Source organism: Oryctolagus cuniculus, chromosome 2 (genome assembly GCF_964237555.1).
Source record: "Oryctolagus cuniculus chromosome 2, mOryCun1.1, whole genome shotgun sequence".
In the NCBI taxonomy this organism is placed as follows: domain Eukaryota; kingdom Metazoa; phylum Chordata; class Mammalia; order Lagomorpha; family Leporidae; genus Oryctolagus; species Oryctolagus cuniculus.
In genome coordinates, this window is record NC_091433.1 from 194,542,699 (window position 1) to 194,559,997 (window position 17,299).

At 55.7% G+C, this 17,299-nt stretch overlaps 1 protein-coding gene across 7 annotated transcripts in view; it reads right to left on the minus strand.

Annotated features, from left to right (window-relative positions):
* Positions 1-5,552: 5,552 nt before the first annotated feature.
* Positions 5,553-17,299, minus strand: part of RNF144A (ring finger protein 144A) — a 113,353-nt gene continuing 101,606 nt past the window's right edge. For all 7 annotated transcript variants that reach the window (XM_070069755.1, XM_070069757.1, XM_070069756.1 and 4 more), the window contains 2 exons: positions 16,451-16,540; positions 5,553-9,442 (listed from right to left, as the gene is read on the minus strand). In XM_070069755.1, the coding sequence (XP_069925856.1) occupies positions 9,311-9,442; positions 16,451-16,540 (222 nt within the window). In that variant the 3' untranslated portion in view covers positions 5,553-9,310. The remainder of the gene's footprint in view (positions 9,443-16,450; positions 16,541-17,299) is intronic.

Consider the following 17,299-nt stretch of genomic DNA (forward strand, 5'->3'; position numbering starts at 1 on the left):
CTGTGGCCTGGGAGGGCAGTGGAGGATAGCCCAAGTGCTTGGGCCCCTGCACCCGCATGGGAGACCAGGAAGAGGCACCTGGCTCCTGGCTTCGGATTGGTGCCATTTGGAGGGTGAACCAACAGAAGAAAGACCTTTCTCTCTGTCTCTGTCTCTCACTGTCTGTAACTCTACCTGTCAAATAAAAAAAAGGGACACGGCACAGAAAATGCCCAATGTTCCTTCAAAAAAAAAAAAAAAAGTACACATAAAAAATTAGAGGGAAGAAAAATCTACAGTCAAGAGAATTAGGCACGGCCAGCAATTACAGTGTGTCCCCTTTCTTGGATCTCCCTAAAACCAACTACTAAGAAGTCTATGGCATCATAGAGATGTAGACGCCAACCAGGGATCTGTGGCATAAAAAATCTTTAAGGCTCTTCCTTGAGATAGTAGTGCTCGAGCTATGTTTAATCAAGAAACCTCATCCTCGACAACCGCTTTGGGAACCATTGCAGATTGGTCACAAACACCTGCTACTTGCTTCAGGAGCAAAAGTCAGGACGTGAAATGCAGAGAAAGGCTCCCTTCTAAGCGTCTGTGGAAAACGGAGTTAAAAGGGAAGTTCAGTTTGAGGTAAAATATTCTGAAGCCCATGTACATGTGGGTCTTCAAAATGTCCACGGAAAATGAGCTCTAGGAAAAGGAGGCATGGATTTCAATTTTGTTTGCACCCAAATAAAGTTACCTTTGAAGTCCGCCTTCCATAGATGGAACAGGCGGGTGGCCCTGGTCTGAAGACAGCTGCAGATGGTGTTTAATTCCTGGAGGTCCCCGTCCTACTCCGTGTGTTTCTGGAGGTGCAACTTTGGAAAGTGAAAAGCTTTAAAGAAATCTGAGCACGGCCTTCTCTGTGTCGTGCCTGCTGCATGGCCTCTTCTCTCACAACCAGGGCCAAGGCTCCTTCCTCCTCTCCGCCTGAGAGCCCTTTCGTGATTAGCAGGTAGCCTTCCCTCTCCTCCCTCATCCAGTTCCTGCCCGCCTTCCTGTCTCAGCTCCCGAGCTGTCCTGGAGGAGCTGTGTGGCCACACCGCAGCCATATCAGGTACCATGCTGGCTCACTTTGTGCCTTACCCATCAAGCACAGGCCTCATGCTGCCAGCATTTTCACTACAGAGAACAGGGTGGGCACTTGCACAACAGAGCCACTGCTAGACCACACCCCACACCTGTGTGCCGGGGATGCAGGCCCGCATACACCCCCGATCCAGCTTCCTGCTAATGCACGTCTTGGGAACCAGCAGATGAGGGGCCAAGCACTTGAATCTCTGCCTCCCATATGGGAGACCCACACTGAGTTCTAGACACCTGCTTCAGCCTGGCCGGTCCTGGATATTGCAGGAATTTGGAGAGTGAACCAGCAGGTGGGAGATTCTCTCTCTCTCTCTCTCTCTCTCTCTCTGCCTTTCAAATACATAAAAACAAGTAAACTTAAAAAATGATGGCTCTTCTTACTGCTCAGCGGGCGCAGATGCCTAGACCTTGTGTTCCTTCTCCCAACCCCTGCGGCTTAGAAATAACCATGGAAACCCTCAGACACACTTCCACCCAATGCCACAGCTGGCGTTTCCCTGTCTTGAAAATCACCACAGACAGAGGGCCCCGTCTCAGGTCAAGCTACCATGGTCAATTCTTCATTCATTCATTCATTCATTCATTTACAGGTGAGTCGAGTCTTCAAAGGCGCTTGCACCCACGTGGAAGCCATTGCTGCCTCCGAGGACCCAGTGTCCAAAAGAGAGGATGAAGCAGAGACTTTGAGGAAAAGGACTGCATGAGAGGTGCCAAGAGGGGCCTGTGGGGGCTGCAGACAGCAGAGATGGCCTCCTCTGTGCACCCAGGCATGGTGTCACAGAGGACTCACTGCTTGAGCTGGGTCTCAGCAGGTGAGGTGTGGAATGTCTAGAGAAAAGAAGCGAGAGGAGATGTTGATGGTGGCTATGCAGCACAGAGGCGGCACAGCGGCCGACAGCGCTCCTCTGATCCGGGGCTGCCTGCCTTCCCCAGGGCCCCAGCCACGCTTACCTGGGAAACGCGAGTTGCCTTGAGCATCTCTGGGGTGGGTTAAGGGTAGAGTGGAATCTCAAGGACAATGAAGACTTTGGATGTGGTCATGCAGGTGACCGGATGGGTTTAGTCCCCAAGGGTCCCTGGTCATCTCTTTATTTATTTGTTTAATTTGAAAGGCAGGCAGAGTGACAGAGATCTTCAATCCGCTGGTTCACTCCTCAACACCTGCAATGTCTGGGGCTCAGCTGGGGTTACAGCAAGGAGTCAGCAGCTCTGTGTGGGTCTCCCACATGGGTGGCAGAGACGCAGCCACTTGAGCCATCACCTGCTGCCTTCCAGGGAGTGCAGTAGCAGGAAGCTGGAACTGGAGAGGGAGCCTGGACTCAAACGAGCACTCCTCTATGGGACACGGATGTCCCAAGTGGCGTCTTCACCTCTGTGCCAAGCTCTTGTCCCCAGAAAGAGTTTTTAACAGAATCAACATATAGAGACAATGACATCGGAAACAGGATGGTGTGGGGGCAGGGCTGCAGCAACAGAGGGACCAGTCTGGGGGCCCTGAGGGCATCTGCGAGAGGCTGAAGGGGACCCAAAGCAAGGCTGCATGAAAAACCGAGTCTGGCTCAGGGTGGATCCACCCCCAGGAAAGACCGACTGTCCTCTGTTCTGAGCCCTGCCAGGCTTCCAAGGCGCAGTCCAAAGGAGGCGACAGGGTGTCCAGCACATTTTCAGCTGGGGGGAGGGGAGCAGAGGACAGACCCCCGCCATCACCATGGCCATGGCCATGACCATCTTCATCACGTGTGCACTCCTGGCAGCCCCAAAGCTCACTGCCTTGGGACTGCCTCCCCACTCAGGCTGCTCTGGGCTTCTCCACACATGCGTCTTTTTGCAGGTGCCTTTGCTTGTTGCTTTGTTGTAACTTTCCCTCTTTGTCCCTTCTCATTGTCACAGTTCCTCATTGGTGTTTGTAACAACTCCCAGTTTAGTCTCATCTGTGTATTTCATTAACATGCTGATTGATCATTTGTCCTTAATAAAAACATCAAATGATTATTTAATATCCATTGTGCCCCAACGATGTATTGAGAGTTGTGCAGAAGAGAGCTAGATTCTGCTCTAACTCAACCTCATTTCTCCTCCCTGAAAAACCCCTCCCAAAGCCAAGCGCAGTTGAGGTTTTTGTCTTTTTCCTCCTTTGAGGACCGGAGGAAGGTCACTCGTCAGCATCTTGTGCACCAAGTGGCATTAGCAAACATAATCTCCTGGGAGCAAGTGATGCTGCCTCATTGGCGACTTCACATCGACTGCTTTGTCACTGATCAGGAATTTATACCCCACCTGCTTCACTTCATCCCTGAACTTCGACCACGTGAACGATTATTGATTGGTTCACTCAAGCAATTAACATTAACTGAGCATCGACTGTGCACGGATCTCTGAACATGTCACATCGTCACACCTGTTCTTCCTTCCTCCCAGGCAAGCCCTGGTCAGCCCCTGGTACCCAGCTTGGAGAGGTGCACCTGGAACCTTCTCAGAGGTCCTCTGCAAGTGCTCCTCCCCCGTGAGCCCCACACAGCCCCGTGACCTCTGCACTGCACCTGCTGCCACACAGGTGTGGGTATTCAGCCAGACCCGAAGGTCAAGGAGTACTGCACAGAGGATGCGGTACCTGCTGTGGCTCCTGTTTACTCAGATGGTGAGGGATGTAATTTCCAGGGAGACCCTTCCCTAAGGGGTTTTGCTGCCATGGGAACGGTTTGGAGAGGTCCTTGGCCTGGGGCTGGTGGCCCTCATGGCCAGCCCTACTCACAGCCTCTCTGCAGGTAAGCAGGTGCCATCACTTCCCCTCAGTGTCTGACAGCTTTGGGCCTCTTGCTACGTCCAGCTCCAGGCTGCAGGGCTGACTCTGACTCTGACGCTGAATCTGGGTTTCTCACCTTCAAAGTGAAGACTGTGACAGTAAGAATGCTCCTGTTCTCCCTCCAGGAGGCTGTGGGATGGGCTCCTCCCTACAACAGAGTACTGATGCAGGCACAGCGCGTGTGTCCTGCAGAGGGCACTGCCTCCAGCCCCATGCTCCAGACACCCTGCAGGGCCCTGTGCAGGCTGGGGCAGGGGCAGGGGCAGGGCTGCAGGATGTGAAAGCATCCCAGGTGGATGGTGTTTCTGAGTCCTGAGGGTCCCCTGGGGATTCCCTGGGCCACCTTTCTCATGCTTTCCACCAGCCAGCTGACATGAGGCCTGGGTCTTCCAAGTGTCAGGCTATCCCAGCCACTATACACAGCCGAGGGACGTTCCGCGGGTCGATCGGGGTGAGCCAGGAGGAAGGCTCAGGACTACTGTGAAGCAGCTAGGACGTGGGCACCCCACTCCACAAAGCCACTTACCGTGAGTGCCGCCCTTGGCCCCTGGGCACCTCTGAGCTCGCCGGAATGTGGAGCTGATGAGACTTGCAGGCTGTGCGCCTTCACCCCAACTGGGACAATGAAAACCTGCCCTGAGGTCCTGTTACAGCAGCCCTAGGCGACTCATACCTCCACAGCCTTGCAATGAAGGCCAAGTTCCTGAGCTTTGCACCTGCTGCCACCCCGAGGCCAGACATGTGAGTGACCCTCCTCCTCCACCTGCCCCTCAGGCCAAACCGCCCACACTGGCTGGATCTGCCCACTCCCTGGGTTCCCCGTCTCGTCGGTGTACTGCTAATGCCTGCTTCCCTGCAAAGCCTGGCTCATGGTCAGCATCCTCTGTGCAGTACTCCTTGGCCTTCAGGCCTGGCTGAATCCCCAGACCTGTGTCTCCAAGGCCTGCTGTGTATGCAACACTTGTCACGCCTCATTACGACAGCAGGTTGCCGCATCTGCCCCCTTTCGGACTAAGGGCTCCGTGAGCACAGCTACGTTGAGTCTTCACACCCACGTGACCCAGCTGGCCGTACACCACCCTGTCTGCACCCTGCGACGCTCCGGGTGGTGCGTTAACTCCAACTCTGCACAAGGAGCTCAGTGCCCGTTCCTAAGTTTCCTGTTCATGGTGACGTACAGGTTCTCCCATGAAGCTCAGACAAGGCCAGTGAAAATCAAGGTGGGCGGTTACTATTATTTCTGTTAAACGAGGAACATGCACATCTATCCCACTTTTTCCCCGCAGAGAAAGGCCGCACCCTGGGTGTTCTGATGCCCCGCGCAGCACTGCGTAGCTGGCAAGGTGCTTGTCCCAGTGGGGCTGCTTCCTGGCGTGGCGCTCCAGGCTCGGCACCACAGGAGGAGCCAGGGGATGGCTGGACACAGCAATCTGCATTACTCTGGTGCCTGAGGGCTGAAACACTCCTGAGAGAACCCTCAGCATACAAAAGCTGTTTTCCTAGTGACATAAAGACACACACACACACACACACACACACACCCCTTGCCCTCTCTCCCCTTCCACCTTCACCTCCACAAAATTTGTTTTCAGGGCCACACTAACGAAAGCATCCACAAAACACAGAACCAATCAGCTTTTACAAAAGTCACTTGTATTCCAGCCAAAATATCTTGAAAAAGACACCCCTTCTGAAGAGCGAGGAGGCAGCCTACGTCGGACACAATACGTGTAAAATATGTACTGGAATTACATCAGGAGTCCCAAGTACAAAACACAACATGGAACGGCATTCTGACAGCTCCTGTGTACATCACAGTGTTAGTGGCACAAAGTGTACTGATGTTGCAACAACACAAACCAAGTCGTTTTGTTTTACCACACTTGTCACACATACATAATGCATACATGTGCATGAGCCATTCATGCGTATTTTACACAAGATCAAAACACACCCATGGTCAAGTGAGCCGAGGCGGACGGGGGATCAGGCACGGGGCACGGAGCAGCCCCAGCGGGGGCCTTGGACCCGTGGACGACTGCACGGAGCAGAGGCGAGGCGAGGCGTGAACGGCAAGGCAGCAGATCGCCTGGTCGTGAAACACTAGCAGGGTGTGCAATGCAGGCCCCTCCGTTCCGTGCGGCGCTGTCGGCAATGCCAGTCTTCGGCGCTTTGCTTTGTTGATGCTCACAGGGCTTGGGTTCATTGCAAGAAATAGACAAACTTTGGTATTTTTTTTTTACAGAGACCTTCCTGAAGTGTTATTTATACATGCGTGTCATTTATACGTGTGTGTGTCTGTGTGTGTGTGTGTACACACAGGTCTACTTATTAATAAAGGAAAATCTGAGAACTATACAAAAACCCGCCCTAATTCTTCCCAAACCCCTGATTGCTAAAGAGAAATTTTCTCTTCCAAGTTGATAAAAAAAAAAAAAAACTTTAAATTTCGTAATCTAAGGGGGAAAGAGAAACTCCTCTTGAGGTCCTGTCTATATCTGATGACCCCTCTCTCCAGGGGCCTGAGTCAGGATGTGAGCTGGCTTCTACGTGGTTCTGTGGAACCGTCTGCTGTGAAGAGAAGGTTTTCTCCTCCGGAAGGATGCCCGCGTGCGGATGCTGGCTCCACGCGCAGCAGGGACTTCTGGGAGTGGAGGAAGAACCGACCTGCACGGTGTTCCCTGCATTCAAGGGTTGTGTGTATGCTCATTGCTAAGCCAGTCTCTGCTGCATGGACGAATGCCGCACTTCTGGGGGCGCAGGCCTCTTGTGAGGTCACACAGCTGTGCTGGCCAGGCCCTAGGGTCCATGGCAGAGCCTGATGGACGGATCAGAGACATCAAGTAAAGCCACATAATACCCCAAGGCCTCGGATGACTGCAGGTCAGTCATGTGCTCGGCAGGCACAGCCCCGAGTAGCCACACAGCCTGGCTGCATGGCCCAGGGCGGAAAGGCCTCTGAACAAGTAAGCATCCTGCTTCCACAGTGCCCCAGTGCAAACCACCGGGCAATGTGCGCGTCCTCTCCCACCGCAGACGGGCCGTGCCCAGTGACAGCAATGGCATCGGCTCTGCCTGCTAGGTGGAGAGCTCCCCACACCGACTGGACCGCAGAGGGACGGCAACATTCACATCTCCATCTCCCCATGTTCTATAGACAGCGGACACGGAGCGTGGGGAAGACTGCATCAGGAACACAAACGGGTCTGGCTTCCTGACGCCAAGCAAGGTGTCATGGGGGAGGGGAGGCAAGCTTACCATGGAGCAATTATTGGATTACTAAATCAGACAGAGCAAATAGAGGCATGCTGGACAGGAAAACTCCGGGCAGGCAGGTGCTGATCTGATTGTCCCTGGCTGGCCCCGGAACCTCTGGTCACTTCCTGGGTCAAACCATGTGCTGATGAAACACACAGGTGCAAGTGAAGGCACAAGGACATTTGGGACTGCAGACGTGCATGATTGGGTCAGAGACGCCCCTGAGAGGGGAGGACAGCCTGTCCCCCTAGGAATGGGGGTGGGTCTGAGCTGTAGCCCTAAGAATGCAATCTTTCCAAAGGCCCTGGCTCCCACCTAGAGGACAGGGCACCCCTGAAGACCCAGCTACACTCGGCAGGAAAGACAGGGCATCGTCAAGGCTGTCCCGTGGACCACCGGAGACCGAGCCACAGACCTGCCCCCTTTGATTGGTATTTCAGAGGGCAGTGGCCACTGCTGCAGCCACACAGGGCAGCCCACGACTCACGGAGCTGTCACCCCTCTTCCAGAAAAGCCATTCTACCATCACAACATCTCAAACGACAGAGACTCTCGGCCCGGGCATCATCTGGAAAGACAGGCTCCGGCATGTTCACACAGAGCCGCTGAACTTCTAATGGCAATCCCGGGAGGTCCGGAGCAGCAGGCTGACACCAGCTGAATTGTCCACAGCTTCATTTGCGCAGAGAAAGCCGGTGCACATGGGGCAGAGGGCTGCGCTGTTGCTGCTGCTCATCGGAGCCTGCAATGCGTAAGCCACTTCGATGGAGGAATTTTGTTCTTGCTTTGCTTCTCTGCAGGATGCGTCACACATTTTAAGAAATTCTACCCTAATAGATGTACCGTTTCTGCCTTCTGCTCCTTCAAAGCACACATGGCTTTGAAAGTGACTTCTTGAAAGGACGCACGTTCCTGCTTTTCGTCAAGGTCAGTGGATGGAGGGGCGTGTGTCTTCTCCCTGACCGGTGCATTTTGCTGCCACAGAAACCATCACACCGCCCTACGGTCACCAGCGGTAGAATCTTCACATCGAAGCATACATGAAGCGTGAGTTTGTTGCTTGGTTTGTTTTTTCCAGCAATGGTTATTAGAACGTGACTTGGAGCTGTGTAAGATACATTTTCAAAGTAAGTAAAAAGTGGGCAAATCCAGGAAGCTGCTCCTTAGCCCAGGCCTGCCGTGGAGGCCGACGGCTCGATTTTTCTCTGCTTTGTACTTGGAGACAGAAGTAAGTGGAGAAAGCACTCCGACTCTATGCAGAATGGGGTCCCAGGAAAACATTCGGTTTGAAGACATAGAAAGGGACGTGCTGCTGCCTGGGTGAGAAGGGCTGAGCCCGCTAGAGCAGGCAGCACAGGGCCATCTGGGGGGAACGGTCCCTTAGACACATCTGCATCGTCCAAGAAATGCAACCACACAGGAGCCGCACTCGGACAGTACACAGCCTACAGCTGTTGAGAAGTTATCACGGCAAGCTTCCAGAGAGCCACACAGCGCGCATAAGGCTTTCCAAACCTCCTGAAAGTGGCCACGCCGGCAGTCACTTAACTGTAACTGCTCAAAACGCACATTTCAAGAAAGGCCTAGGATGGTTTATATGCACCTTATTGATTTTTCACTACTCAGTTGGAAAGAAAAAGAAACGCCTTCTAAAAAGGATTTTACTAAATGCCATTAGTAATAAAAAAAACAGTTGTCATAAACAGAGTATTTCTCCCACGCCACGCCGGGATAATCAGATTCTGCCTGAAGAGAGGGGAAATCCTCGCGAAACTTCTCTCAACAACACGGTGCCATCTTGAAGCCAAGGAGGAGACGGACAAGGTTTCCTATGAGCAGGTCTCAGGCCCCACCAGACGCTCCCAGGCCATTGCCCAGTTTGCTTCCCACAGGCCCCCGTCCTGCCAAGTCTGCAGAGACCGACGGTGGGGGCCCTGCCAGCCCGATGCCTGCCTCGTCTCCCCCACACCTAGCTCCTGACACCGGTCCCTGAAATCATGGCGCCCAGCTTGACCCTGTGAAGCTCAATGGGGCACATAAGGCAAGAAAGATGTTTAGTGAGAGAGGGGCAGCAGGGCAGGGCGGGGAGAGCCACGCTTCCCGGAGGCGGGGTCTTGTCCAGCACTGCGTCTTCCTCTAGGTGGGTAACGGGTCATCATCACCTTTACTGCACTTGCACTTGCAGCAAAGTACAAATGGGGTGGCCAGGAGCAGGAAAGGCGAGGCCACCAAGAGCAGGAGGCCAAATCCAGCAAAAATGCCCACAACCTGGAAGAAGGACACAAGGGAGCAGAGGTAAGACGGCAGTTCTATAGGTTCCACAGCTGAAGCTGCAGTCCCACAGTCAGCCACCCGGCCGTTATCCACCCATCCGTCCACCCGTCTGTCCAGCACCCACCCATCCGTTATCCATCCATCCATCTGTCCATCTCTCCAGTCATCCACTGAGCCATCACCCACATATCCATCCATCTACCTGTCCAGCTGTCCACCATCCACCCATCCACCCATCCATGAATCCATACATCCATCCACCCACCCATCTATTCATCTGCACAGCCATCCATCTATCCATCATTCACACATCTATGCCTCCAACCATCCATCCAAGGATCCAGCATCCATCCATTCATCTACCCAACCATCCAGCTGTCCACTCATCTATCATCTACACATCTATCCAACCAGCCATCCATGCGTCCGTCTGGCCAGCCACCTATCCGTCATCCACCCAACCATCTATGATTATCCACATCTAACCACCCATCCACCCATAATCTACATATCCATCCAACCATCCATCCATTCACCTGACCACCCTCTTATCCAGCATCCCCAAACCCACTCATTCATCCAGTCATCCAACCACCCATCCATCAAACAAGCACAATTCACCTATCCCATTCAACAAGCCACTCTCCATGGATCCATCCTCCCACTAGCTTCCCACCCATCCAGATTTTCTGCCCTTCACTCTCGTCCACTCCCTCCCCTCTCTTCCCTTTTCTTCCTTCTCCCCGTCCATCTAAGCACCCAAACCCTATCCATCAATTAACGCACAAGATTCCCATGAGACAGACACTCCATGATGTGCTGCAAACAGTAATGTGCATGAGATCTTGGCCTTTAAAGAGCATCCTGTCCGGTGGAAAGAGACCAACAGCCAATCAACTGATAAGAAACATTTTACAGAAACCGCCCCCGGGGGCCTGGTACAAAGGAATCCCCATGTGACAAACAGGTACAGTCGCTCGGGGTAAGGGGGCTTCCGTGGGAGATGGCTGGAGGGGTTAGGACACATGAAGGCACGGGATAAGGTTTTCCAGGTGACGGTACAGTAGATACAGGTTGGGGACATCAGAGGATGGCCTGACACTTGTCACTCCGGGAGCTTGAAGCTCAAAACCGCATGTACTGTGATTTTTTGTTTGAAAACACATTTACCCCCACGTATGGGCAAACGCTGAAAGAGAAAAGCCTCAAAGGTAGACATGCTGTCATCCTAAACGTCACCATGTGGCTGACGGAAACCACGTGGTTTGCTCTTGCACCAGCCTTGTCCATCAAGGGTATCAGGTCCAGAACAGCACAGAACCAAAATCAGAAGATGGAGTTAGACCACCACCTAGTGTTCACAGCGATGAGCGCATGAATGCGCTTGGCACGTGGTTCTAAGTCTTCACTTCTGTTTTCTGGGCTACAAAATAAAGGAGCTAAAAGCTCCAAGAGCCACTCTTCACTCTCAAGCATGCTAGCATGCTAACACACCCCAGATGTGTGAAACCAGGGGCTCCTTGACGTGGACTTCTCCTGAAATGCCCCCCACCTGCTCGGCGCCCGTATGCGCATGTGTGCATTTCTAACTATGACTGCCTTTCGTAAATCTTCTAAGATGGCATTGACCCACTGCACCCTGCTGGGTAACTCATTCATCTGAAGGGCAGAGCCACACGGTCTGATTCCAGAACGGGCTTTGTTGAAATCACATGCAGACTGGTATCCGAGCACAGAGAAGACAAGCTTGCCCATCTGCAGGACACCTGAGAATCCCCACTACCCAGACACAGCTGTGCACCTCCCGGGAGCCAGAGAGTGCGGTCAGAAACAAGCCAAATCCTTTCCCTCCTCTTCACTTGTCATTGTCTGTCCTCTTGCGTTGCACGCTATTTGATACACTGGGTTACCCAGCCCCTTGCCAAGTAGCGTGGGCAGATGTTGCCAGCAGCACATCACAGCTGATGAGATGAGAAACAAATATCGCAATAAAGCACTGGCTTGGCAACACGCTATGCAGCCAGGCCCTGATGACGCACGTAGGCACCAGAGAGCCAGGAAACGGCTTCAGGCCCCAGGGAGACTTGCTGGCCGTCACAGTGGATTGCGTTTTGGCAAACGCTGAGATGGGAAAGAATGGGGCAGTGTTGTGGCTCAGCGGGTGAAGCTGCCACCTGTGACATCGGCGTCCCACATCCCACATGGGCACAGGTTCATGCCCAGACGTTCCACTTCCCCAGCTTCCTGCTAATGATTGGAGCAAACCAGCGGAAGATGGCCCAAGTGCACCCATGGGGGAGACCCCTTGGACAAAGCTCCTGGCTCCTGGCTTTGGCCTGGCCCTGCACTTGCCATTGCGGCCAACTGGGGAGTGAACCAGCATGTGAAAGGTCTCTGTCTGTCTGCCTCTCCCTCTATCTCCATAACTCTGATTTTCAAATAAACAAATATTAAAAAAAAGCCCACTCCTTCCCCCCAACCTGTGTTTGTCATGCTGCACTCTACGTAAGAGCAGAACCTGTTCTGAGAACATTGTAAGGCCCCAGCACAGCTCAATGCCTCCCCCCTTTAAAATATTTATTTTTAGTTATTTGAATTGCAGTTACAGAGGAAGGGAGAGAGCCACTGGTTTACTCCCCCACTGGCTACAATAGCCAGGACTGGACCAGGAGCCTGGAGCTCCATCTGGGTCTCTCAGGTAGGTGACAGGGGCCCAAGTGCCTGAGCCATCATCTGGTGCCTTCCCAGGTACATCAGCAGGGAGCTGGATCGGAAGTGGAGCAGCCGGGCCTGGAACCACCAGCACCTTTCTCGTGAGCATGCGGCATGTGTTCAGTTTACGGCATGAAGCCGTGAACAGAACCAGAGGTTCTTCCACGCACCACACTCAAGGGCTTGGTGAAACCCAGTCCACAGCAAAGCTGCAGGCAGGTGAAGGGAATGTCTAAGCCACAGAAGGCTGGCAGTCACACACGGCACAGGAATAACCTGGTCCAATTTTCTCATTCCACAGGCACACAGCCAAGGGCCAGAGAAGCTGTCCAAAGGTCCCAATGTTTGCCCAGGACACACAGAGCTGGCATCCTAGTGTCAACGCCAAGATCGCTTGTGCACATTTCAGCGAGTTCTGTGAATAACACCCTTCATCACTGCACACGGCTTCTAAGACACGGGCACGTCCACAGGCAGCCCTGCCCCTGCACTCAGCCGGGGAGGGCACTCATGCGCGTGTGAACGCGGGACAGCGGTAGCCAGCTGGCTCTGCTAACGGCCACCCTTTGGCTGAGAATAAGCTCTTCCCTCTGTCACAGGGGGAGCTGGGGACAGAAGGAACAGGCCGTGCGGGCAGCAGTGCCCCTGTCAGATGCATCCCCAGCAGGGGGACTGCCTCAAGTGCAGAGACAGCAGCCCTCCTGCGTCTCCCGCGGGGGCCGGGTGCTGGGACAAGGCAGGGAGACTCCTCACAGCCATCGTGTAGGCAGCCAAGGTGGGAGGGACAGAGAAGCCCAGGGCTGCACGGAACGAAGCTCACACCCAGGAGCTCGGGGCTGAGGATTCAGACGTCCGCTCACAGCTGGCATCACGCACGCCTGCGCGTCACCCCGCAGTCCTCACTGCTGTCTGTCAGAGCAGGAGACCTTGGGACCACTGGGGACTAAATACATGTACAAACCCTGGGGCTGGCACTGTGGCTCAGCAAGTCAAGCTGCTCCCTGCAACACCCAACACCAGCATCCCATACGGGCATCCGTTCAAGTCCTGGCTGCTCCGCTTCCCATCCAGCTCCCTGCTAATGCACCCGGGAGAGCAGCAGAGGATGGCCCAGGTGTTTGGGCCCCTGCACCCATGTGGGAAAGCAGGAAGAAGCTCCTGGCTCCTGGCTTCAGTTTGACTCAGCCCTGGCTATTGCACTCATCTAGGGAATGAACCGGCATATTGAAGATTTCCCTCTCCCATCATTTTCGCTCTGTAACTCTTTCAAATAAATAAAAATAAATATTTTTTAAAAGTATACAAAACCTTCACACAACAGAGACACAGCTTCCTGTTCACAGCATGAAATCTTACTAGAAAGCTACATCTGACACAGGTGCCAGGCCAAACGGACTGAGCGTGTGACGCTTTCACTCCTATGAAGACAGTGACAGCAACCTGCCATCGCCCTGACCTTCCTCCGAATCTCACAGAGCAACGTTACTGGGCGTCAGATCTCCAGGCAGAAAGAGGTAGGGAGCAGGGACCCTGCCGTGGGACTAGGAACACCAAGCATTCAGAATCACAGGACACAGACCGGAGGGCACGTTTTCTTTTCATTTGAGGAGCAGAGAGCGAGCCATTGAGACAGAGCGAGAAAGAGAGGGGGCCCTGAAGCCAAAAGCCAAGAACTCAGTGCAGGTCTCCCACAGGGCCGGCAGGGACCCAGCCCGCTGAGCCATCGCCACCGCCCCCGGGGTCTCTATCTGCAGGGAGCCGGAGTCAGTGGCTGGCCCAAGCGTCCAGCCAGGCACTCCGCTGCGGGACGGAGGCATCTCAGCTGCCCGGCCAGACGCCCTCCCCAGGGGTGTATGTTCAAGAACCGCAGAGGTTCAGGTCAGGCAAGGCGCCAAGTGAGACAAGCGTTTTCCGCAGGAAGCTTACGAAACCCAGCTCTGGCAAGAAGTTCTCAGCAATGGTGCCCCTGCCCCGTGTGGGGGGCATTAGATCAACACAGTGGATCAAGGCTTGGATGTCAGGCAACAGAGGAGAGTAGGAAACACACATGCAGGGAGCACGTGTGGGTGCGCACAGGCACTCTACGGGTGCCGTGCGTGTTGCCCTGTGGCTGCCTGGAGGAGGCGGGCTGGGGCATGGTCTTAGCAACAGACAGCTGAGGGTCAGCATCCAGTGCAAGGAGCAGGTAGAGTGGGTGGGGGAGGAGGAGGGGACGGGGGGCCACCTGAGCAGGCAGGACTCTTCTGAGCGGCCACCCGACAGGTGACTCCTAGACGAGACGAAGGCCAGATGCAGGAGTCCGGGAGAGTGACAACTCTGCTGCTCCAAGACCTTCTGCTGCTCCCCAGTGCCGTGCAGGCTCAGGTCTGCACCCTGATTCCCCGTCCTCGTTTCCTGTCAGCTGCACCCCCAGAGGCCCCCCCACAGCCCACCAGCATCTCCTCCTGAGTCTACACTCCCGATTCCCTTCCCCAGCCCCCAGATCCTGGTTTCCCAGAACCTTCCAGGGTGGGTTGTCAACAAGGAAAGCATCTTCTCCCACTATCTCAGCCTGCCTGGCCGTCTCCTGCCTGGTACGTGGTTCTGCTCAGAGCCGCAGTGCACGGAGGCCGTGGGACCCCCACCCCCACCCCGCCTCACGCAGCTGCAGGCTCTGAAGCTCTGCTTTGCCCCAGGCACAGGGTCGGAGATCACAAGCCCCTGCCACGAAGAACGGTTCTGGGTGTTTACCAGAGAAGAGACGGGGACTGAGAGAGCAGGGGCCGCTGGCAATGCTGACGCCAACAGGGCCACCGCGTGGGGGGACCGAGGCACGGAGCTGAGCACCCGCGGGAATCCCGAGGGGCAGGCGGGGTGAGGACCTGGCAGCGGAGGGGCAGGGAGCTCGCAGGGGTCTCAGGGCCGAGGCCCTGGAGGTGCGAGAACGGGGCAGGTCCCCAGGGCTTCAGCCGTCAGCACTGCCCAGGCTGGTGCAGCTCTGCGAAGGCCATAAAGAGGCCGGGAAGACGCTGACGGGAGACACTGCGGCTGCTTTTGTGCGTCGTCGAGAGCTCTGCCAGACACAGGGCTGGACTGTGAGTCCCGGGGTCGTGTTCTGCCATAGCCAAGTCCTGCTCCCAGCGGAGCAGCCTGCAGGAAGGGGAGGGAACCAGCGGGCTCTTGGAAAGAGCACTTTCTAAGTGAGCAGCCTGGGGTCGGCCTCATTGCTGGAGGCAAACTGCAGGACCAGGAGGTCTCCACTGTGTTGGGACGGATCAGAGCTTGGAGGGCCGAACACAGAAGCCACCCACAGCTGACAGAAGAGAGGTGTCTACACTGGGTGGGCGTGCCCCGTGCACAGAATCCGGGGGGTGTCTACACTGAGAGGGGCCTGTCCTGTGCACAGCATCCCAGGGGTATCTAGAATGGGAGGGGCCTGCCCTGTACAGAGCATCCCGGGGGTGTCTACACTGGGTGGGGCCTGGCACATGCACTACATCCTGAGGTTATCTACACTGGGTGGGGTTTGCCTTGTGCACAGTATCCCACAGGTGTCTACACTGGGTGGGGCCTGCCATGTGCGCAGCATCCCCGGAATGTCTCCATAGAGGGCGGCTCTGCCAGCGCCTGCACCTCAGCCGCTGAGCTCTGAGCGACCACGCACCACCGCTGTGCAGGGTTGGGCGTCATTACTGTGCCCGAAACACGCACTGCTATGCATTGTTACCGCGCCAGAGCCAACTCACACGGGCGTGCGGGGGCAAACACGGGAGCTGGGTGCTGAAGAGAACACTGGCACCCTGAGGGAGGGGCGCACACGTCTCATGCACGGGTGTGAAGAGCCACTCTGGAACCGTGCCTGGCGCACAGCGGTGCTAGAGAAGTGTTGCAAACACAAGGAACGTGGACGCGGAGGCCGGCCCTTGGCCAGCAGCTGCGCGGGCTGGGCCGGCCTCACGGCTTGGGTTCGCTCCCTTCCTCCGCTGCCACGCTCTCCCTCACCAACATGCTGGCCTCGGGTCTGGATAGCAAGCCCTCCATCAGGGCAAAGCAGTCCGCAGCTGGACCATGACCCGGGCCAGGAAAAATGTGGATCCAAGGTCTGCTGTTAACTCTCCGCCGTGTGCTAAAAGTGAGCCATATTTACTGTGGCGCGTTAAGGTCAACCTCAGAACAGCTGGAATCCCAGCAGGAGCCACGCTGGCCAGCTCTGCTTTCCTGTACAGCAGGCCTCGGGAAACCACAGGCACCCGCACACGTGTAATCCCTCCTCCCACCCGAGCAAGGCCCCCGGCCTGCCTGCCTGCCTACCTGCGTCCGATGCCAGATGACGGAGGCGCGGGAGTGGCCCAGCTTGTTTCGGCAGGGCCCCTTGTCGTAATGGATCAGGAGGAAGTCGTCCTGGGAGGTGCAGAGAGAGAGAGAGAGCAGCCATCAGCGAGGCGTTCCTGCTGGGCCTGGGGATGGCTGAACCTGAGCCAGCTCACGGGGACTGGAGGCCCAGGAGGGAGCCGGCCAGGGAGACAGGCACGCCCCTGGGCACCCCGGCTCTGCGTCTGGACCAGCGGTCCCTCCCGATCTCTGGGGAGCAGCCCAGAGGGCACAGCCAGCCTGGGGCACTAGGAGGAGTCTTGGCCAGAATTCCATCTCCAGATCCAAGGAGGGCCTCCCTGGGCACAGGGGCTACCCCTGGAGCTCACTGGGAGAAGCACATTTTGTGCGGACACACGGCAACTGTGAGGGCTTACATAGGATCTGGGTGTGCACTCACACAGGTCAGTAACCCCCAAGTCCTAAGTTAATGATACGCAGAGGGCGTACACCTAATCCGAGTGCAGGGTCCAGGCGGTGGGCATGCTGCGAGGCCCTGGGGTCATGCCCTGGACAGGCGGCTCTCTAGGAGGTCTGTCTGCTCCTGGCTCCCAGGGGGTGCTTCCTCTGCAACACCCCAACCTTGCCATGCACCACCCTCACAGAGGCTGGCCGGGGCCCCCGACCCCAGACGTGAGCGCCCTAGCAGGGGCTCCAGGGCCCTCTTCTCTTCCTGAAGTCAGTGTTCTCGTGCACTTCACCACAGGGATGGAAAGCCGACCACTGCGGCCTGCGTGACAGCTCAGAGGCCTGTCCTGGCCCTGGCTTGGAGTCCACGGCCTCCCCCCG